The sequence below is a fragment of the Dioscorea cayenensis genome, chromosome 4 (assembly GCF_009730915.1).
Source record: "Dioscorea cayenensis subsp. rotundata cultivar TDr96_F1 chromosome 4, TDr96_F1_v2_PseudoChromosome.rev07_lg8_w22 25.fasta, whole genome shotgun sequence".
Classification (NCBI taxonomy): domain Eukaryota; kingdom Viridiplantae; phylum Streptophyta; class Magnoliopsida; order Dioscoreales; family Dioscoreaceae; genus Dioscorea; species Dioscorea cayenensis.
Window position 1 is genome coordinate 4,046,667 of NC_052474.1, and position 23,425 is coordinate 4,070,091.

At 37.0% G+C, this 23,425-nt stretch overlaps 3 protein-coding genes across 3 annotated transcripts; 2 read left to right on the forward strand and 1 right to left on the reverse strand.

Moving 5' to 3' along the window:
* Positions 1-5,285: 5,285 nt before the first annotated feature.
* LOC120259212 (WD repeat-containing protein 44-like) lies at positions 5,286-10,005 on the forward strand. Its single transcript, XM_039266777.1, has 8 exons — positions 5,286-5,431; positions 5,741-6,954; positions 7,062-7,152; positions 7,263-7,420; positions 7,508-7,559; positions 8,609-8,688; positions 8,805-8,898; positions 9,014-10,005. Exons 2-8 carry the CDS (start codon positions 5,758-5,760, stop codon positions 9,574-9,576), a joined length of 2,235 nt encoding a protein of 744 aa, XP_039122711.1. The 5' UTR covers positions 5,286-5,431; positions 5,741-5,757; the 3' UTR covers positions 9,577-10,005.
* Positions 10,006-13,658: 3,653 nt separating this feature from the next.
* Positions 13,659-15,772, reverse strand: LOC120259182 (short-chain dehydrogenase TIC 32 B, chloroplastic-like). Its single transcript, XM_039266736.1, has 8 exons — positions 15,376-15,772; positions 15,064-15,295; positions 14,897-14,976; positions 14,646-14,802; positions 14,479-14,560; positions 14,313-14,400; positions 14,163-14,209; positions 13,659-14,011 (listed from the first exon to the last, which is right to left on the reverse strand). Exons 1-8 carry the CDS (start codon positions 15,497-15,499, stop codon positions 13,796-13,798), a joined length of 1,026 nt encoding a protein of 341 aa, XP_039122670.1. The 5' UTR covers positions 15,500-15,772; the 3' UTR covers positions 13,659-13,795.
* A 3,639-nt stretch (positions 15,773-19,411) lies between these two features.
* On the forward strand, positions 19,412-23,067 carry LOC120258566. Its single transcript, XM_039266028.1, has 7 exons — positions 19,412-20,746; positions 20,811-21,334; positions 21,386-21,529; positions 21,579-21,744; positions 21,853-21,921; positions 22,216-22,426; positions 22,928-23,067. Exons 1-7 carry the CDS (start codon positions 19,412-19,414, stop codon positions 23,065-23,067), a joined length of 2,589 nt encoding a protein of 862 aa, XP_039121962.1.
* Positions 23,068-23,425: the final 358 nt, after the last annotated feature.

Genomic DNA, 23,425 nt, shown 5'->3' on the forward strand with positions numbered 1-23,425 from the left:
TGCATGCATGATCTAATACATCTCAAACTAGCTATCTAGGAGAAACATGAACCACATAGAGTGGGATTTGTCTCACATAAATTGAACAAACTTTCTAAACTTGGGACCTAATGTGCACATCTTTGACTACACAAAAAAGTGGATGTTGTTTTCATTGCTTTACTTGCACCCTTGATTTGTGCTATTGCAAAACAAAAAGTAAATTGATGCAACACTTAACACCAAACGGATCGATTATGTTTTGTAAGTAAGTCAAAAAAATAAAGCCATATTTAATGTATGTCAGTTTGGGTTGCCGACCTAAAATTGGATACAATACAAAACCCTAGTCGCTTGACATGATTGAAGGTGGGGTTGAACATGCAACAATTGCGTGTATATATATAATATGCCAAATCTTTTCCTTTTTTTCATTATTATTCATTAAATATCACTTATTTTTATTTAGTTGATTGAGAAACACATCATGCATGTGATAGGGTGAGTTGGCGGTGATAAAGTGGTGAGCAGGAGACGTGCATGCATGCATGGGACGTGAAAGCCCCCATGCATGCACAGTATATCACCTTTGCATTGAAGTGCTAAATCAAAACGTGGCAGGACTCACAAGAATGATCATTAATGTTCACTGTGTCATGATCAAAATGACAACACATCCACTTAACCCACTTGTCTAACATTTCTCTTTTATTCATTTTAGGCCACACATGATATAACTTTATAAGAATTATATATATCACTGACAAAATAATCATCCTATGTCTAATATACATGACTAACTATAAACTATATAATAGTATTTATATGACACGATGACACAGCTGTTTGCATGTATAAATGACACTGTAGTAAAATAGTGTAAAGAATTTAAAACATGATTAAATTTCACATTTATCTAATGAGAGCACGTTGCTCTACTGATAAGCTCTAAACCCTAGCCAAAGACATACTCTCTCCTCATTCCACGTGTCCCAACAGCTCAAAAGGACCTCATCTTTATATTATTGTTATTATTATAAGTGATTATAATACCTGACTTCATACTCCACGTAAGCACCGACCGTTGACTTGACAAACGAGTGGTTTGAAACTGTCATTTACCAAACTAACCTTAGCCAATATTTGGACGGACTCGGTCTCTCTCTGTTGTCAGTCTCGATAAAACTCACAACTGTAGGGGGTACTTTGGGCAACATGCAGCACACCGATTGTTTTTTGTCGTGTTCCGCCCGACGAAGACTCGTGTCGTGCCAGCTAGCGCCTGTTTGTCGTTTTATATCAAAGCATGACACCCGTCCATCTTTAAGATCAACGGTGATCCGAGTGTCCGCGCCGTTTTATAAGTAATTAATATTTATGGGAATATTAAATAATTGATGCTAAGTTTTAACATGGCATGCATGTTATATATTTTGGCTGGTTGGCATCATAGGGACCGCATGATTTCCCCACTACCCACCAGCATTAAGTGAGAGAAATATTTATATTTCTATTTATATAGATCTTTTATATATATATATATAACATATAGAAAGAGAAACGTTGGCAGTGACATCATTTTTTTTTCTTTTTCCCTCATTTGATCGAAATTATTTTTATTTGTATATAACGTTTTAAAAATATTTAATTATCACTGACTCTTGTATTATATATTTATATAACATATTGATTTGATCGGGTTAGTTTGGAGTTATGAAGGGAAAAATATTTAATTTATTTTCATTATTTATACATAATATATCGTCATGGTTTGTCATCTTCGTGATAGTTTGTGTTATTTTTATTTAGTTGGCTTGGTTGTAAGATGGATATATATATTGGATCTTAAATATTAGTGGGGTGTGAAGCACAATGGTCACTCTTATACCAACCAATACTAATGACTTTTGACTTTATGCAACAAGAAATGTGATTAAGGTTCAAAAGCAAAATCTAGGAAACATCCCTCATGGAGATTCCATACAATAGAGTCATGTGCACTAGTCCATACATATAAATAAAAGCATATCATGGATATCCTCAAGATTTGGTTATATGCATGTATGATATTTTTAAGATACTTTTTGTTCATATAATTAAAGGTGTTCTCCCTTTCCATCCAATTGTTAAAAGGTCCTATTATTCTTTTTCATAGAAAGCTATTGATCAACATAGACACTATTCCATATCTTTGTTATACTTTGTTCATATACAATGCAATATATTCTATATTCAACTACATCATACTCTTGAATATATAATGTTTGTTATGTAAATGGGATTATTAGATATAATTAATAATGAGAATGAGTGTATTAAGAATTATAATATATATATACATGTATTTCAAATAACTTTTGATATATGGATCTGTTTACTTTTAATCTAGATCTCTCTTCCTGTCTTGCCCCATATCATAAGAATTGAGAAACCCCAGATGGGACATATATATATATACAGCTTGTTATTGGCCAAGTACATTGGATATGCTTGTCTGAGGGTCTTGAAGTAAAACCTTCTCTCATTCTCCAACATAGTAAAATCATATTATAACCATATCAAGACAGATCAAGACTACTTCCATGCACCACTGACCAAAACACATGTAAAATAATCCTAATATTCAGTAACATTAATTAATTTACTCAATATGACATTGTTTTCAAGGATTGAAGACCTTTAAAATCCAGCATAGTGTAGGACAGTCCTACACTAGTCCTATTTTAAGGACCCTTCTTTCTTGTTTTCCATAGATCATGCATGGCCCTCATTGCCCCAACTCATCACCTTTCAAGGAGACCAATCACCATCCTCATTCCTAAGTTTTAATTCATTCTCCATGATTAATTTTCCACAAATATTTCATTGTTCCCAAAAGCTTGTATATGTATAAATATATAAAGGTTGATGACATGATCATTTATCAATGTTGATATGCATTAATTCTTTGATAATATCTCAAGGATAAACAACATATCAAGTTAGATTAGTTGTTTATTTGAGAACTCTATGAATGATTGGTTGTTGGTGGAATATATGCATCATAAATATTCCAATTTAAGTGGACTTCTAATTTCTATGTATGTACAAGTGCAATTATGGATTCCAATGTCACACGTACATCCCCAATTTGATTTCTTATTACATGCACATCTTATTACTTTGGTAGCCTTAATTAATCTCACAACATCACACTGCCACATGCTTCTATATATCACATTGTCTTGTCCTCCCTTGGATACCCTACTGTGTTCTTGTCTTTTTTAACACTCTAAGTTAAAGCTTGAGTATACCTTGTAAACAATAGAAATCATATATTTAGAACTAAGGACACCTATGAGCATCTAATAAAATAACAACACCATAGTTAGGGTCCATTTTGTAATTAAGCACTTTGTCTAAGATAAGGTTGATTTATTTATTTTTTTGAAAAAAATGAATAAATCACATATTAAAAAATAAATAAATACACCAAAACTAGAGAGTGCATCAGGAGATAGATTTCACTAACAGTGGAGATATAACAAAAGAAAAAAAAACAACATTAAATTCCTAGGAGGATAGCTCAACCCCAAAGCTTGTGAATAGCTTTGATTTGGAGTTGCATTGATATTAATTTGTATTTGATTATTTAGAAATACAAAATATTTTTGAAAACATCATAATCGTATTTAAATATGAAAATTTTAAATTTGAATATGTAAATTTCTAGCTAAACACATTATCACTATTGTAATATAAATTTTTAAATCCTAAAATTTTAATAACCTAAATACAAAAATTGTGATTAAAATAGTTTTAAATTATGTATCTAGGATTTTCTTTTTTGCTGACTGATTTACAAAATTTACAGGAGGAGTCGTTGTATATATAAAAAAACCTAATCTTTCAAAATACCAAAATTAGCTAACTATAAACCGACGAGAAAAATATAAAATTATGATTTTTCTTATTATTTAAAAAAGTATTTTTATATTTCAAATACCATATTAGATTAAAAAACTCGGAGACAAATATAAAGTTTTATTTTAATAATCATATTGAAAACTTCTACTACAATTGTAATTAAACTATCTATGTAACAACATAGCGGTAATTAAATCCTCTCAATTCAAAGGTTGAAAGTTTATAGTTTGTCCACATATATAGAAAAAAATTACAATTAAGTAAATACACCCACAATACCATTATTTGAAATCATAAAATTAACACCGAAAAACTAAAATATTGATTTCATTCTTTAAATTATTTCTAAATATATTTGATGGTTTGTTCTCCAAATCTTCCAAATCAAATACATGGTATCTAAATTTGAATTTACAAATCTCCAACAAAACACATAACTACCGTAATATTTATTTTAACATTCATATTATAATTCAAATAGCATATAACACAAATTTCAAAAGGTGAGTTAATTTCAACTTTGAAGTCATTTAAGATCCAAGCAAATGAGATAAATACCTTATAATAGCTCGAGTGAAAAATCTCAAATTAGGAGCTTTGATATTATATGTATATATTTAAATTTATTTATATGCCAAATAATAACTGAATATTAACAATTTAAAAGTTTTTTTTTAATATATATATATATATATATGTATGAGGACCCATCATTTAAGAACGTCTCTAGATTTCAAATCTAAGGATGTCCATAATAGTCATCAGATGGTAATCTGACGGCTCTTATCATTATGAACAGTAGAAACCGCGTTCTACAGTGTTGTACAGTGATCATAAAAACAGTAAAAATGTATACAGTGTCTATATAGTCAATCAACCATTGGATGATGATCCAACGGCTTAGATTTAAAACGTCTCTAGATTTCAAATTTAGGGACTTACCTAAATGATCTTTTTACTATATATATATATTTATTTATTTTTGCTATAATAATTGAAATGCAAGTGAGCAAAGGCATAGGACCCATGTGGCCCATGTCACTCTCCACACCAAAACTAATTAAGAAACAAGGAGACCTTAATATCACACCATCTAAGGCTAATTAATTACGGAACTTTTCAATAATCACGTCTTAATCACATACAAGGGCAAAACAGTAACTTCAGAAGAAATAATGCAATTCATGGCCGATCCCGCCATTGACTTTTTGCCCTAAAGCATTGAAACACTGTAAAAAAGGTAAATTTCATTGTGAGGGCGGGGGGTAATTCCGTCCTTTTCGTGAATAATTTTTGTCAGGTTTGGCAGCGAAATGAAAGAAATATTTAAAAATTGGGAAAAAAGAAAAATAAATAAAAATAAAAAGGGAAAGAAATAGACCTCAGAACGGTACCCAAAACCCAACCCCATTCTCTCTCTCGCTCTTTATTAGAGAAAGAGAAGAAGACGATCCGAGAGAGAGAGAGAGAGAGAGAGAGAGAAAGAGAGAGATAGATTGGTTGAATTTCTGGTTTGTTTGATCCGAAGTGATTCATGAGCGCTCTGGTGAGGATCAAAATCTGATTTTTTGTTGTTTTTTAGTGTTTTTTTGGTGATCTTTGTGCGTATGATGCTGGGGATGGGGTTTTATACTATGAAAAGAAGTGGAATTCAATGTCTTGGGATGGATTGGGAACTAGGTTTACTGAGTTTTGATCCGGTGGATTGCTCATTGACTTTGCTTGGATTGTGGATTTTGTTTGAATTTTTTAGTGTGTGTGTGTATGTGTGTGTGTGTGTGTGTGTGTGTGTGTGTGTGTGTGTGGATTTTTAATTGCTGATTGGTTGTTTTTGGATGGTTCTCTCTTTTTTTAGTTTCAAGTGAAACGAGGATGAAGGTTGGTGCTTGGATTCATGGTGAGCTCCGAAGAGAGGAAGAGGAGGAAGACCAGTTTTTTGATTCTAGAGAGGATATCTCGTCGGCGGAGTCCGATTCGTGGCCGGGAACCCCGCGGGCCGTTGAGCGGAGCGCCGGCGACGCTTTGTATGGTGTCTGGGCTCAGAGTCCCGGTACTGTGCGAGAGCGCCGGGAAAAGTTCTTGAAATGGATGGGCTTGGACCTTTTGAGAAGTCCCTTGTCGGAGTCCGACGAGGAGACGGCGCCGGAAGTTGATAGGATTGTTTTGGATGGCGGCGCGATGCGGAGTGACTCCGGGTCGGAGATTGCGTCTGAAGATATGACCTTTGATGAGAATATTGGATATAGAATAAAGAATTTGGATGATGGCAGGGAGTTTGTGGCTGATGTGTTTGAGGAGAATGGTGATCTGAGGAGCTTGAGAGAGGTAGGTTCTGACCGGATGATGACGCTTGATGAGTTTGAAAGGAACTTTAGCGCGTCGGTGTTTGTACAGAGACTAATGAGGAGGGAGGAAAGCTCGGGAAGCAATTCGGAGAATGTGATGACATTGGAAATGAGGAAGAGGAGGAGGAGCAGTAGCAGGGGAAGAATTGGGTGGTTGAAGAGATTGGGTGCAGTGGCTTGCATTGTGGATAGACAAGGGAAGGAGAGCAATTTGAATTTGAGTGCTTCTGAAGATAGTGTGAATGATAGGATCCAGAGGATTCAGAGGATTCAGAGAATTCACGGAATCCAAAGAGTTAAGGTTCGATCTTACAGGAAGCGTTTGAAGGAGTTCTCTGCTGTTTATATGATACAGGATATCAGTGCGCATGATGGTGCCATTCTTACTATGAAGTTTAGCCCAGATGGGAGGTATTTAGCAACTGGAGGGCAGGATGGTGTTGTTCGCGTGTGGCTTGTGACAGAATGTGAGTGGAGGAATGCTGTGGATGTCCCTGAGGATGATCCTTCTTGCATGTACTTCACGGCAAACCGTAATTCTGAGTTAGCTCCTTTATATGCTGATAAGGAGAAGAAGAACAAGTCTGGTAGTTTGAAGAGGACTTCAGATTCAGCTTGTGTTGTCATTCCTTCTGATGTCTTTCGGATATCTGAGAGACCGCTTCATGAGTTCCGTGGTCATGATGGAGATGTGTTGGATCTTTCATGGTCAAAGAGTAATAAGGTCTGTTAGTTTCTAACAGTTTGATTGTGAATTTAGCTTGCAGTATTTCTAATATTGCTTGTAATGAAGAAAATAGTCAATTTAATCTGAAAGTGTTGCTTTTGCAGTATCTATTGTCATCATCAATTGACAAAACAGTGCGCTTGTGGCAAGTGGGATTCAATGGCTGTCTCAAAGTGTTTTCTCATAATAATTATGGTGAGTGTTTAGTTTCTTTAGTGAGATGCAATATTTCCTCAAGCTGGCTCTTAAATTCTTTTTATTTCTTTTTTGTCTTGCTTTTCTCATATCTTGTAATGTGTCTTCAGTGACTTGCATTCAGTTTAATCCCACCGATGAGCATTATTTCATCAGTGGCTCGATTGATGGGAAAATTCGTATCTGGGAGATTCCTCAATGTCGAGTTGTGGATTGGGCTGATGTAAAAGAGATAGTCACTGCAGTGTGTTACCAGCCTGATGGAAAGGTATTCTGATTTGTTTGTTGGTATTGCTTTCTCTTTTTTATGCATGATGTGTGACAGTACTGAGGATTGTGCTTTTTAATTTTACAGGGAGGAGTGGTTGGCACCATCACAAGTGATTGCCACTTTTATGATGCATCAGGTACTCACACTTCATGTCTGGATTTTCTTCTATTCGAGATTGATTCATGAAACACTCATCTAATGTTGTTATTAGTTATTTCTTTGAATGCACAATTTTACATTCTAATTTTCTTGGCATGAATCAATTGCTTGGTCTGCATTTTCAAGCTAAAGACTCCTGTGATATCTTGTTGATGGACGTTGTTACCAATTTATTTTTCAATCAATTGGACCAAAATTTGGATTTAGACAATGTCAAAGTAAATGAAATTGCTTATCAAGGGGAGACTTTCAGAATTTGTATTTTCTTCTTTCTTTGAAAATATGCACGGTATGATGGATGAGTATGCATGTTTTGAGCATTCTTTTCTGTGCTGATGTTTTAGTCCTATTCTTCAATGATTCATCATCCTTGCATATGTCACCATCATAAACAAAGTCCTCAATGGGTTGCAGCCTTTTCTTTTGTCACTGATTTTGTATTTCAATTTATCGATATCAGATAGGTCCCAAAATGCATGTTGGTCATCCCCGGTCTTTTGGTTATTCCTAGCAACTCACAGCCCCTGTGAGCTTGATCTGAACCTGACCCTGGTAAAACATATTTACTGTTTCTTGACTCTTTTCATATTATCATTCTCTTGTTGCTTCCACTCCCATCTACAAGGTCGTGGCTTTAGTTTAAGTGGCCCTTGGAATGAATCTCTATTTATTTGTTATTCTCAAACAACATTTAGCTCCCAGAATTTGTGATTAGTGAACCATTTTAAGTTATAAGTTAATTGTGCTTCTGCATTCTTATTCAACATCATATGTCGCATTTACTTTCTTGCAAAAGAAATTGCAAGGTTTATATGATTCAAGCTTGTAGATACTTTTGAAGTTGAACTAATTCTCTTTTGTAACTATGCTTTTGGCCAAGGCTTTCTGTGTGTGTTAATATTACTAGTCATTGTAATTGCCAGTTATATAGCATGCTGTTACTTAGTTCCGATGTTCGATATATTTCTCTTTTCGCTTTTAATGGCTGTTTTTAATAAATTGTTGTCCTAATTTTGTATGAAACAGACAATCAACTCCAACTGGATGCCAAGGTTTCCCTGCAGTGTAAAAAGAAGTCTGTTGACAAGAGGATAACTGGCTTTCAGGTAGCTTTGTCTGCAATACTTAGCTTGTGCTACATTAATTAATTTAATAGTATTTTGTCCGGATTCTTTATCTGTCTTGCTGGTTAATGTTTTTGCTTCTTTTTGTTCTCTTTCAGTTTTGTCCTATTGATCATCAGAAACTAATGGTCACATCTGCTGATTCACAAGTCCGAATCCTTGATGGTGTTGACATCGTCTCCAAATATAAGGGTACAATACAAAAACTAAACCCTACTTTTGTTTTCATCTCTTTCAATCTTGTCCTTTTGCCTTTTTAATCCTTTCTGTCTGTTACTGACTAAAAATATTTACAAATTATCTCTAGGATTCCGAAACACTGGAAGTCAAATAGCAGCATCATTCACCTCAGATGGAAGGCATATCATATCCGCTAGTGAGGATTCAAATGTCTACATATGGATGCACACCAACCATGATGCAGCTACATGCAATCAGGTCAAGAGCACCTGGTCATGTGAGCGCTTCTTTTCGAGAAATGCATCAGTTGCACTACCATGGCCTGGGTTTGAATCCACAAGTCCTGTGTCAGTCACATCTGATGTTTTCCCTGGAACCTTCAGTGACCAAACTCAAATCAGTGAATGTGATTTGGCTGGCAACAACAACCTCTACCTCTCACCTAGTGGTAGTTTCACTCTGAGCCAAGACTTCTTCTCAGAGTCTCTACCGAAGGGTTCAGCAACATGGCCAGAGGAGAAGCTCCCCTCCGGCTCCGTGACTGCATCTCTCTTGTGCAAATACGAGTACAAATTTCTAAAAACTTCTTGCCAGAACAGCTCTCATGCCTGGGGCAAGGTGATAGTCACAGGCGGATGGGACGGACGGCTACAGTCATTCCAGAACTACGGATTGCCAGTACGTCTATGACTATATCTGCCATCACATGATTGCTTTCGATTTCTCGATTTTAAGTGCATAGTACGGAGAACTCACATGCCTGGTGGTCCATAATGTACTAGTTAGCGTGGTCCTTCGAGCTCGCAAGTGAATCAATTGATGATTGCAGGCCCTGGATGGCGGAATTCTTTGTAAATTTGTGCAGAAAAAGAAATTGAGGTTGGGTGGTAGGGTGGTTTTTCAGAATCAGGGCCCCCCCTTCTTTATTTTGGGAGGTTCTGAGGGAGACACCACAATCACGTTTTGCTGCAAATGTTACTGATCAGTGGTTGTAAAGCATCCCTGTCATTGTTAACAAGCGGTGGACAACACAAGATGGCTAATTGTATCGTTGGCTAGAAAAAAAAAAAAAAATGAAAAGGAAAAACAACATTTCATTCAATTATACAGATTCATTCATTCCATTCATCTTCTTGGTTGTTTCATATATATATATATATATGGTGTTGTTCTTAATGATTCTGAGAGAGATATAACATAGTTGGTGGTGGTTGGCAACAGATAAAAATTTCTAGCAATTAGAGCTCCTTTATGTTTGTGTTCTGGTTTGAATTGTTTGTTTGTGGGAGCACTGAATGATTGGATGATGCATATTGAAGATGGTTTTGTGATGGATGATGTGGTCTTTTGGAAACTTTTAATACAAGGCTATGATTTCTGAAAGATGAAAAGCAGGTATGGACCAAAAGTCTGAGAAGTTCATGACATGTTCTGGAGCATGATAGACTTGGGTCCAATATATCTTCTTGCAGAAATGGTCCTTGTTGTGTGTACCTCTTTTGGTCCCAAGAGTTTTTAGTCCCACTCTATCATCTAAAGCTTAAAATGATTGGATTCTTCTCTTAATATATATATATATATATATGTATATGTATATGGTTCTGTGTGAATTTGGTGTTCATTTTTGAGCCATTCATGTGTTGTTATTATTATTATTAACCATAGCAAAATCTTGCATTCTTTGTTCATTTGAAGCATGTGCATGTGCATTCTTAGTACAATTTAACCTATAATTTTAAATTGAAAAGTAGTAAATTAATATAGATTGTTTGCGCTTATAATATTGAATTTTCTATTAGACTCTTGAAGAAACTTGGTCTTCTGAATTGCATGCATGTTTGGTTGTTTATATAGTTGTTTATGTTGTCCCAGTGCATTCGCCTATGAAAAGAGTTGTAGCCCATTCAAGTATAGCACTAAAAAGTCTTAGTTGTGTGACACTATTGATATAATTATTATTTCAATCATCTTAATCAACCCTTGATCATAGATACCAAGGAGCTTTAACTATCAATTACTATGATTGTTTAGGGCCATAAAGTCAGAGGATTGGCTCTTGTAAAATAGTAAATATTAAAGAGGAAAGCTTGTCATTTTATTGGATTAATTTTGCATGCAATTCTATAAAATGTTCTCTCAAGTATGCCATTGTATATTCTTTTTTAAGGATCTGCTCACTAACTTAATTAGGAAGGTGTGTTAATTTGATATCATGTTAGATGTACTCAATCTTGATCTTAAAGTAATATAATACAATATGGGTCTGCAACCTAGTTAAAATTACATAACTTTCATGGGGGAAAAAATGGAAATTCATTACTGTTTGTTTTCAAGTATCAGTTTCATTTAGAAGCTATATATATATATATATATATATATAGTTTTCCATTTTGTTTAGATAAGGAGATTAATAATGGTATTTGAGAGAAAAGGAGTAAATTACAATGAAAAGCAAGAAACTAAAGAGATCTCAAGAACAAGATATCTGTAACCTTAAACTCTCTGGCAGAAGAAGAGTGGAATAATTTCTTGATTATGAGCGACTCATAAGAATATCAAATTTAGGAATTATTTGATAATATTCATGTTTGCACTATGTTATTTTCACCACTAGAATTTGAATTAATGTACATAAGCCGCAAGCTATACAGGTTGAAGTTACTGAAGACAATTGAACCCAAGATTTTTTTATTTTTATTTTTTCAAAAATTAATTAATTAAAATAAATAAAACTAATAATATAAGTAGAATGTAAAATAGTTTTTGAGAATATTTTTTATTTGTATTAAATAAATTTGGATCTGATCAACTTTAAATAAAATTTTTAACTTATTTCACACAGGCTTTCTAACCCAACCAACAGAAAATAAAATAAAAAATAAAGAACACATGGAAGAGGAATTTATGGGGTGCATGAGCATTCTCATAGATTAATTTGTATGTATATATATATATCTGAGAAAAATATTATATACATTATATATATATTCCCATGAAATTTTAGATTTATTTATATATTTCTTTTAAAATTACTATTTTTTGTACATGCGCATGAAAATTTAAAATTATTTGTTATATATATATAGAAAAATTTGTATATACATCCTTGTAAATATCCATATTACATAAATCCCATAAAACTATATTTACATATATGCCATAAAAAAAAAAGATAAATATTTGCTTTGATACCATTATAGTGGAAATTTGAGATTTTATTTATTTTTAAAGTAGAGTTTTACTCGTGTATTGCTACACTAATTTTAGCAAAAAAAAAATAATAATAATAATATAATAAAAATAATTTGAGAAAAATTTTCAGTGTTCCCAGTGTCTCCTTGTAAAAAGACCCAATCTCAATTTCTTTAAGAGGCTCTGCATGCTTGTGAATGTTAAGTTTTATCACACATTTATCAAGTTCTTCTCCTACTTGTGCTATCCAAGCCTAGTGGTGCAATTGTACCTCTATTTATCCCAATGTACCTTAGTTTGGTCCATGTATTTTGTCTTTTATCTAATTTAAGTGGTTTATCTGTATTCTTTTTTTAATTAAATTAAGGAAACAACAACAAATCACAAGACTCAGGGAATAGTATATTTGAACTAGTTTTAGATTGGTATAAGTAAACTTGTACTAACATAATTATCTAAACACTCACGGAGATAAGGATTAGCTAAACACACATACATTCCCCATATATTTTGTGGGATATTTATAATGAAATAAATAGTTATATGCATCGATCCTCTACGTATGTTTACAGATTCATAATCTTGCTCTGGGCCGTTGGATTTCAATCCAACAGTTCTGCACTATTTAGTGAACGATAACACTGTGTTTATAAACAGTGTACAGTAAAAAAATGTAATGAACAGTGTTTTCTGAAATTAGATTAATTAACCCAATTAACACAAAATTAGCTCTCACTGTACATTATTTTAATTCTACTGCTGCTGTCTGTGGACGTCTGTGTACATCCACAGAAACCCTTTTCTCTAGTTATATATATATATATTTGATAAAGTCGACTTGACTAATTTTTTAGGGATAAATCCTCCACCATACAACTTTAGAGGAGAAAATGAGAGACAATCCTTACACAGAACTCCCACCTAGTTTTTTTTTAATATATATATATAATTTAAAATAAATCAAGGTTTTTTATTACATCAATGACTCTTATTATTTATTTCTATAGTTAGTCGATTTTTTTTTCTTTCCCAATAGGAATTTTTACGATTTTAAAAGTTTGAGGCAATATTGTATATTGGCATAAAATATAAATATTAACGTTATAAGTAAATTAATAACACCTTATAATTAAAATTAGAAACTATTTACATTGTCATATGGCATTTATTATATAAATAAATAAGTGTAATAAAAATTTATTTTATTAATAATATTATATCTAATATAAATAAAAATTTAAAATATATTAAAAAATATTTAAATTAATTTCATAAAAAATTATACATCTATTGTAATATATTATGTACTCCCTCCGTCTCATTTTATTTGTCATAAATCTATATTCTTTTTTATCTAGCATTTTCTAATATTAAAAAATATTTGTTATATATTTTTTTAAAATTACTCTTAACACTTTATTCAATTTTTTTTAAAATTTAATATAAAAGAAAATACGAAGATATAAATTAGAGGTAATTTAAAAAAAAAAACTAATTTTTTATAAAATTTTATGAAATAGCTAAATTTCTTAGTATGCAAGATTTCGTTATATAAAAAAAAACCGTGGTATTGATTTGGTATTAATCTTAGACAGTCTAAATCTGGCACAATGGATTCGTCTTTCTCACACAAATACGCACACACACTGCAGCCACACAGAACAGCATTAAAACTATATATATATATATATATATATATATATATCATTTCGTCATTCTAATATATAATTAAGTGACCAAACCATGATTTCTCCCCATCTTCCTTTCTCTCCTTATAACTGATCATCTCCTCCGACAACCGCCATAGCCGCGCCGCCTCCACCTCACTACAACCCCCCTTCGACGCCACCATCTCATTACAATCTTCAAAGTACTTCCCCGTTACTCCGGCCACCCGCGGGTGCACCGCCACGTAACACGTCGTAGCCGCCGCCTACATTAATATATCCAATTCACAATATTACTTCACTAATAATATATATATATATATATATATATATTCACCTTACTTATTTATTTAATCAATAAATTCAAACTTTAATTAGTATATACTATATACTATATACTATATACTATATACTTACTTGTGGGATAGTCTTGAGCAGCTTGGCCACTAAAAAGAACACCATATCTGCACTTTGATTCGAAGAAAAATTAACAATAGTTAACTTCATTGAATTAATTCTTAATTATAATTAGTGTTTTTAGTATTAATTACATGATCAATCAATCACCTGTTAGGAATCCCTCCCGATCACGTGTTAGCCGTGTGCGTACGATCCCCGGGTGCAAGCAGTTGACGGTAACGTTAGCTCCCATCTCCTAAAATAAATAAATAAATAAATAATATATATATATATATAAAGTGAAGGCAAGATGAAAAAAATATATAGCTGGCACCTTAAGCCGCAATGCTAGCTCTTTGGTATGCAGAACGTTAGCTAGCTTGGACAAAGCGTAGGCTCGTGTGGCGCTGTATGGCCTGTGAATCCATGTATATTTATTTAAATATATATACGTAATATTTATTTATTTATGGAAAAAGGGGAAAAATATTTAAAATATACATTTTATTACGGGTTAATAGATCGAGGGAGTGGATGATGTCACCGGAGAACCACGAGTGGATGCTTGAGGATACGTTCACTATCCGGCCCTGGATCGCCGTTTCCGTCGCGGTTTCCATCATCTTGTTCAACAGTAGCTTGGTTAGAAGAAAATGTCCTAAATTTCCAATTAGTGAAGTAATTAATTAATTAATTAATTAATATTTATGGAGAAGGTTCTAGAAAGAATGAAGGTGGGTTTAGTTTCTCACCGAGATGGTTGGTGGCGAACGTCACCTCGATACCGTCCTCCGAAATGGCGCGCTTGTAAGAGAATTTTCCCGCGTTATTTCTGTGGGTTTTTAAGACACGTTTTTAAGATTTGAATTTCAAAAAAGAAAAGCAAATGAAATGAGCGAATGAGGTAATGGTTAGCAACATGAGGAGATTCAGCGGGAGATTGAGAGAGAGGAATCGAGAGACGAAGGAGCGGACGGAGGTGAGAGAGCTGAGATCGAGAGGGAGCACGATGATCTTTGCGCCGGGGAACTCCGCGGTGATCCGTGCCCTTGTCTCCTCCGCTGCTTTCAAGCTCCTCGCCGGCAGCACTAGCCTCGCTCCTCGCTTCGCTAGCACACGAGCCGTCTCAGCCCCAATTCCCGACGTTGTCCCTGATTCACCATCAAAAGTGTCGGTGAGAAAACCGATCGAGCCAGTGTAGGAGAAGAGAATATCTGAGAGATCGGGAGACCGGTGATAATGGCGGTGATGGATCCGAGGTCCGGCGTGGCTTCGGTGACGTCCTCGGCCGTGGATTTCGATCCAAACCCACTGGGTCCTGCCGATCCTATCAGGTACCGTACAGTCTCAAGCATCTCCAATCTCTTGCTCTCTTTCTTCCCCTTTTTTCTATACTAAATGCTTGGAATTTGGCGTGCGCGTGAGCCGCCCCTCGCGCTTATACAATAGAGTTGAAAATTATTGGGCAAGCTTAGGGCATGGAATCGAGGGAAATGGGTAATATTCTATGGGATTGCCTTTGGTTTGATTTGTTTTTTTTAAGGATGGTTAGAAATGGTAAGTACTGAGTAGAGTGTGAGTCCCAAAGATGAGGAAAGGTTTAGATAACGACGAGGATGGGGGGGTGATAGAAGGGGTCCCGCCACTAGAGAATGATCCCGGTCCCGGGTAAGGTGGACATCGATAGTGAGGAATGGCAATAGAGGTCTTTATCTGCGGCCATGGCTGTCATCACGCGCGAGACTCATTGGAATGATTGGGTTCCGAGGGATGGAGACATCTTTTTCTGTGTCTCCATCCTCCTATTCTTTCGCCAGACATCTCTTTCTCTCTACACCGTCACACTCGATTACCATGAAGAACAATTTAACTGTGGAAATAGCAAATAGCTTCATTCTCTTAATTCCTATTAATTAGGTATTACTACCATATTTTTATAATTTAATTATCTTATTTGGTCAGACAACTAATCCATTATCAACAACATTGTAAGGGATCATTACTTGAATGGTCAATAAGTAGATTCATGATTGAATTTTAGGGTCAACAGTATTGCTGCACTCATTACTGTCTAAATACTATTTCATTTACTATTAAATGATATTATTTTTTTTTCCTCTAGAATTGTATGATACAATAGAATTTTAATCAATTCATGTGTCATAATTAATGCATCACAATATTTATTTGTCCCTTAACATATAACATCTTATTTAGTGGTGTTAATCATTAAAAAAAATTCATTATCCATTAATATTATTGTTTAGTACGGTATCTTACTGTGCCTAACTAACTGATTGATTTTTGTAATTTTGTGATTTGTCGTTTCATTGTTAAGAAAGATTTGTATTGCAATATATACAACCTTTTATATATAGTCCTCACATAAACAACAATGCTGTGAGAATAAGTCCAATGGAATCCATTATTAAATCTAATGTAAGTGAATAGGATTAAGTTTATCTCTTTTATTTTAACTTTTTCATTTTTGGTCCCAAAACACTCTCCTAAGCATGTCGGTGTTGAACCTTATATGGCTAAAAGTTATTGTTAATTAATCGATGTGTCTATGATTTTTTTCTTATCCGTTTAAATGTTCGGATTAGATAAATTTGGACACGTATGATTTTGGACGGGTGGGGGTGGCTATATTGAAAAGTAATTAGCTTTTTCAAATGTCACCATTTAATAATCAGAAACAAAGAAAATGACTGGTGCTGTTCATCACATAAGTTAGGGACCATGTTGACGGCTATTAGGGGCCTGATTGGCATACATATATTACCTGGATTCCGCATTAGGTTGGCCCTCCCTGGATTCTCTCCTAGTAAGAAAATCCTGTTGTGGGTTTCAATTCATATTTTATTAGTTATTTGATGTTTGATCATCCATGATTGTTTTCCCAACCATATCAAAATGTTTATTTTAATTTTTAAATTAAAAAATATTATTGAAATTGATGAAAAGTTTCTTTTTTTAATTAACTATAGAAAATAGTCACTTTCACCTTTAATCTTACATAATTGTTGGAGGTTTAGTTATTTAGCATATTATTTTAAATTTTATTTAATAGAGTTATCATTTTTTTTTTTCAAAATGAATAAGCTATTCATTTTTTTCTTTTTGATGAAAAATAAATTATTCATTTCAGCCATGAGATGGAGTTTATTTTTCAATTTCTTTTTTTGGTAAAAAATTATTATTTTCTTTTTTTAGTAAAAATTTATTATTTTTCTTATATGAAGTTAGTAAAAAATTAAGAGATTATATCAAATTAGATATTAATAATTAAAAAAAAAGCATTCAAGGAGGTTTGCAAGGTTGGTAAATCTCGGGTGATGACGAAGGACGGACCATGCATTCTTAACCTTGCCCCGTGGTCTGCAGAGTTGGGGGCGGACGGCAGGGCTTCTGGGGAGGGACAATGGGTCCTAATCTGGAATCTCCCGCTGCATGGATGGTGTTGGGGGGTCATTGCGGAGGTTCTGCGACCGGTGGGGGAGCTAGTCTCGTTATCGAGAGCCTCCATGCCTCATAAGATGTTCATATCGGCCCTAGTTAGGCGGAGAAGGAGTGTTATGCTTCCAATGGAACTGGATTGCAGCTTTGGAATGAGAAGGTATCAAATCCTTTTCACTGCGGACAAAGCAACCTTTCCTATCTATCGTCGCGAACTTGGTCGATATGTTTTGCTAGAGGAAGGGGTTGGGTTGCCAGGGCAACAGGTGCGGTCGTCCAAGTTTACTCATGCCATTCCTCCTGAACTGAAAGGGAAGCAGAAGATGTTTGAGGCAACGGAGCTGTTAGGTTTTAAAGAAGGTGTGAGGTTGGGGGCTAGTTCGCCACCACAGCCGATCGGAATTAATAAAGAAAGTGATCGTGACTTTCCGGTAGTTACTAATGAGAGAGACAAAAACGAGAGACTCTCTACTGCTGTGCCGACGGAGGTTGAGCGTCGCTCCCCCGGTGGTGGTTTGGAGGGTGAGCGTAGCTTCCACCAAGCGCAGGTTAGGGAGGTTGAGCACGGCTCCCACCATGACGGAGGGCCGGTGTTTCAGACCGCTGGTCGCGACGTTCTTCGTAGCAGGACTGGTACGATGGGGTTGGCTCGGTCTCCCGAGCATTGACGAAGAGGCAAAGAAGGGGTTCCGACGGTGCATGGCTCGAGGGTCAGACGTGTCGAAATCTGGAAGGAACGTGCTGCTAGTTCATGTGCAGGGGGACGGTGTGGCGAGCGGATGTCGAGGGTTGTCTCTTCGGAGGTTGACGTGGCGGTGACTTGGGTGCTGTAGTCGGTGAAGAGGCAGTAGTCCTTTTTCTCGAGTTCGGATGAAAAGTGTTGATCCTGAGGAGGTTCTGGATGATCCGGTGGCTTCAGTAGTTGGGCTGAATGAGGGTTTGGGCTATGGATCAACTGAGTATGATAAGATGGGCTCTCACTTTGACCCGTTGCTCTTGTGTAATGAAGTGGGCCAACGTGAAGAATCTGGGGCCCTTGGTGATCCGAAGAAGGCTGATATTGTAACTTCTGGGCCCGATTTGTTGGTTGATGAGCGTTTGGAAGAGGTTGTTAGTGAGATGGAGGGTGGGCCGCCTTTAGTGGATGGGCCTTACAATGTGCAGGTCTCTAGTGATCCACTTGCTTTGGTGAATAATGAACCTAATTTGGTGCCACCAGATGGCTTCAAGTGGAAATTCTTGGCTGGTACCTGGGCCATGGTTCCTGCTCTCGCGGGACTAGTAGATGGGTTGTCATCAGAGGTACATGTTGACTCTATGGGTGGAATAAAGGACACGGACTGCTCGGAGGGGCAATTGGTGGACAAAGTTAATCTGGACTCGGACCCGGACTCCGATGATTCCTTTGCTGAGTTTGAGAGCAATCTTAGGGTTCTCTTGCCGAATTTTCCGTCAGGAGTGCAAAATTCCAGTGAGGATCTTGGGATGGGTACCAGAAAGAGTGGAAGAGTAAAGAAGCCTTCGTCGCGATTCAATGAGGAGGCAGGTTATCTTCCTGAACCGCCTCGATCAGCTAAGAAGAAAGTTATTGGCGGGGACAACTCTGGAGGTACGCAGGCCTAACCTTTGCTTATTTCGGATTGGTCTATTGCTCAAACTGTTCAATATTGCAATGCATGTGGTATTCATTTTAGTGGTAATGCTATTGAATGTGTTAGTCATGTTCGAACATTAGAACAATCGCGTGCAGCTCCTTCTAGGGAGACTGTGGCGACCTCTTTGGAGGTTCACGAGTCTGTTTGTTTATCATGAATATTGTCTCCTGGAATGTTCGGGGCCTGGGGAAACCGGCAAAGCGGTTCTTAGTTCGGGATTTTCTTAACCTGCACTTTGCTGAAGTGTGCTGCCTCCAAGAGTCTAAGTTAGAGTTGGTTTCCCAATTGTTATGGCGTGAGATTGGTGGTCCTCGCTTGGATCAGTTTGCGTTTGCTCCGGCGAAAGGCACAGCGGGAGGTATCATTGTGGGTTGGAATAGTGCTGATATCATAGGTCAAGTGGTGTTTGTGGGCGAATTTAGCTTGACTATGGCGTTTTTTTCTAAGCGTTTTAACTTCAGCCGGCGATGCACTTCGGTCTATGGACCTGTGGATCGGTCTCGCAAACAGGCTTTCTGGGATGAACTTCGGGCTGTTAGTGGCGAGTCGGTGGTGCCTATGGTTATTTGTGGTGATTTCAATGCCATTTTTAACTTGGAAGACAAACTTACGGGTGTTCCTAACTTGGAGGATATTCAGTGTGCAAATGCCTTCTTGCAGGACTATGCCTTTTTTGAACCCTCCTCAAAGGGTAGACGTTTCACCTGGACTAATGGACAGTCTAACCCAATTTGGGTCAAATTAGATTGTTTTCTAGTCAACGGTGCTTGGGCTGAGCGCTTTCCTAGGTTGACTCAATCTAGTCTCCCGAGGTTAGGTTCGGACCATGTGCCGATCCGTTTGGAAGCGGGCTCTCACTTGGTGTGTCCTAAGCGGTTCAGATTTGAGTTCGTCTGGACTACGGCGGAGGGGTTCTCTGAGATTGTGAAGAACTGGTGGAAGGAGTGTTCATTTTCGGGTTGTGGGGCTTTCATCTTATCCAAGAAGCTGTCGAACTTGAAAGTTAAGCTAAAGCACTGGGCGAAGTTTGATTTTGGTTCTATTAAATTAAGGAAGCTGGACTTATTACGGCAGTTAGAGGAATTGGATTTGATCAATGAAGATAGGGGCCTTTTAGTGTCTGAACAACAACAGGAGCTTGTTTTGATTGTCTGTCTTGAAGAGATCAGGAAACAAGAGGAGATTTATTGGAAGCAAAGGTCGAGATTGCAGTGGCTAAAGGATGGGGATGAAAATACGAAATTTTTCCAAGCGGTGGCTAATGGCCGTAAAAATAGGAATTTCATTCCTTACATCTCAAAGGATGGGTCTCGGGTTGAGAATCTGTGCGACATTGGGAAGTTTTTTGAGGCTCATTTCCGGCTTATTTTTGGTCAAAAGCGGCAATCTAGGATTAATATTGACTTTGAGAAGTTATTCGAGTATAAGAATAGTGTTGATCTAACTGTTTTTGAGAGGCCTTTCACTATTGAGGAAGTTAAAGGGGCGGTTTTCGAGCTAGGAAGTGACAAAGCCCCGGGACCAGGACGGTTTTCCTTTGTTTTTCTTTTAGCACTTCTGCGAGACTATCAAGGAGGATTTATGGAGATTTTGCGATGACTTCTACTTGGGTAAAGCAAACTTGGAAAGAATTAATTGGGCTTCTATTGCTCTTATTCCGAAGGTCGAATCTCCTGTTGTTCTGGGGGACTATCGGCCTATCAGCCTCATTAACTCCACTTTGAAAATTATTTCAAAAGTGTTAGCTTCGAGGCTGAGCAAAGTTTTGCATCTGTTGGTTGATGAGGACCAAACGGCTTTCTTAAAAGGGAGATGCATTCTTGATAATATTGCTACTGCGGAAGAATTGATTTTCGGTATGCATCGATCTAATTTGGAGGGACATATTCTAAAAGTGGACTTTGCGAAAGCCTTTGATACAGTGGACTGGGAATTCCTGTTAGAATTGTTGGAGGCAAGGGGTTTTGGGAACCGGTGGGTGGGTTGGATTCAAAGTATCCTCCTCTCATCGAAGGCGTCTATTCTTATTAATGGTTCCCAGCAGGGTTATGTACGCTATCAAAGAGGACTGCGTCAGTGAGATCCGCTGTCGCCTTTGCTCTTTATTCTAGTGATTGATGCTCTCAGCTCGATGTTCAAACATGCGTTAAGATCCAAAGTTTTAGTGGGAGTTCAGCTTGGGGAGTTTGGCAGTAGATGCAATCTTCATTTCGCAGATGACTTGTTGGTGTTAACTACAGGTGGCTTGGAAGACCTGAGAATAGTAACCAGGTCTTTCTGACCTGGTTACTAACTTTTCTAAGACTTGCTTATTCTCTAGTAAGTTGGGTGTTATCCCGGATGAGTCTGCGGTGACTACTCTCAATTGCTCTGTTGGATCCTTACCGGCCACTTATCTCGGATTACCTATTTCTGGGAGACGTCCTCGAAGGAAAGATTGGGAGGGTCTGATTTTGAAAGTTAAGCAACGTTTGTCATCATGGAAAGTTTGACATCTGTCGCTTGGCGGTAGACTTACTCTCGTGAACTCGGTGCTTTCGGCTATCCCAACTTATTGGATGTTGGTCTTCAAACTACCTTGTTGGGTCATCAAGAGGATTGATAGGATCAGGAGGGATTTTCTGTGGTCTGGACCTGATTTGGACCACCCGGGTTGTCGTTTGGTGAGTTGAAAAATACTTTGTCGTCCGAGAGACCACGGTGGGTGGGGTATTCTGGATCTTCCAACCTTTAACCTAGCGTTGCTAGCGAAATGGTGGTGGAAGTGCTTGGTGGACCCAAAGTGGTGTGGGGCAGACGTCATTCGTTTTATTTACGGGTCTGATTGTTGAAATATGTTTAAAAGACATTCTGGTCGTATCTCTTTCTTCTGGCGAGGGGTAATTAGTTGTCTTCCAGCCTTCCGTAGGTGTATCACTCACAAAATCATTTCTGGCTCTGAGACTCTCTTTTGGAAGGATTACTGGGTTGAGGGGAGAACGCCCATGAACTTGTGGCCTGAGGAGTACCATGCCTCCGGGATGCCTAATGGTACTGTTAGTGAGCATGCTGAGATGCTTGAGAGCCTGCCTTTCATCAATTTCCCTGATTTGCGACTGCTTTTGGGACAATTGCGATCCTCGAATGGATTAGGGAGAGACCATAAAAAGTGGAGTCTCACCGGAAATGGTATTTTCTCAGTCAAATCATTCTATAACTTCTTAATTGATGGTGGCTTGCGTTGTGCGGTTACTAGGCTTTTTTGGAAGAATATGTGTCCTAAGAAGATTAACTTGTTCAACTGGTTGGTGTGGAAGAACAAAATCTTATCCTTGGAAGTGCTTGAAAGTAGGTGCTGTAATCAGTTGCCTACAGCTACTTGTGTTTTGTGCCACTCGGATGTCGAATCTGTTGAACATTTGTTCTTGTTTTGTCTTGTTACTGTCCAAGTGTGGAGGTTCTTTGTGCACCTTCTTCACTTGCCGGAGGTGCCATGCTCTATGGATCTTGTCTGAAGGGTTTGGCGACTGGATCTTAGGCCTGTGCTTAGAGATTTGGGGGTGCTAGTGGTTAAGGCTCTTGTGTGGAATATTTGGCTTGCTAGAAATGATTGCATTTTTAAGGCTAAAGTGATTCCTGTGCATGTTCTCATCCTAAATATTAATCGTATGATTTTATCCTGGTTCTCAGCATCTTCGGAGAGTTCCCAAGCGAAGCTTGAAGGTTCTATTGAGTGCATTCGGCGCAGCCTGAACTTCTTGGGGCCGAGAGGAGAGGAGACTGGTCAAGGGTCATCCTTAGAGGCTATTCACGAGCAGGGCGATGATTAGACTTTGACAGCAACATGGGGGGTTTGGGTTGGGTTTGGTTTGTTGGTCGGTTTTCTTTAGTGGAGGGTTCGGGGTTGTGTTATCACTTCTAGGGATGCTTTTGTTGTGGTGGTGTGGTGTTTGTTTTGTTGTAGTTCTGTCTGTTCCACTTTTGGTGGGAGCTTGTGTTCTTTCCAGTTATTAATAGTAGTTGTGGTTTATCCACTTTTTTTCAAAAACATTCAAGTGCGACCATTTGGGTGCAATTACACACTGATTATGGACTTTCACATTTGAGAGAATTATGGTAAATTATGAGTAAAATTTAAATTTTGACCTTTGGCAGGGAGGAGATGAAATACCAACCATATGCTAAGAG

Bases quoted from the DNA above. Each gene is read 5' to 3' on its own strand.
- LOC120259212 (XM_039266777.1), top strand. From the start codon at position 5,758: ATGAAGGTTGGTGCTTGGATTCATGGTGAGCTCCGAAGAGAGGAAGAG. The intron at 7,421-7,507 runs GTATTCTGATTT...TTAATTTTACAG, and splicing joins GTTACCAGCCTGATGGAAAG to GGAGGAGTGGTTGGCACCAT. The intron at 8,689-8,804 runs GTAGCTTTGTCT...GTTCTCTTTCAG, and splicing joins AGAGGATAACTGGCTTTCAG to TTTTGTCCTATTGATCATCA.
- LOC120258566 (XM_039266028.1), top strand. From the start codon at position 19,412: ATGAATATTGTCTCCTGGAATGTTCGGGGCCTGGGGAAACCGGCAAAG. The intron at 21,335-21,385 runs GTGAGATCCGCT...TGATGCTCTCAG, and splicing joins TATCAAAGAGGACTGCGTCA to CTCGATGTTCAAACATGCGT. The intron at 21,530-21,578 runs GTCTTTCTGACC...CTTATTCTCTAG, and splicing joins GACCTGAGAATAGTAACCAG to TAAGTTGGGTGTTATCCCGG.
- LOC120259182 (XM_039266736.1), bottom strand. From the start codon at position 15,499: ATGCTTGAGACTGTACGGTACCTGATAGGATCGGCAGGACCCAGTGGG. The intron at 15,296-15,375 runs GTCTCCCGATCT...ATGGTGAATCAG, and splicing joins CATCACCGCCATTATCACCG to GGACAACGTCGGGAATTGGG. The intron at 14,803-14,896 runs GTGAGAAACTAA...TTGGAAATTTAG, and splicing joins GTTCGCCACCAACCATCTCG to GACATTTTCTTCTAACCAAG.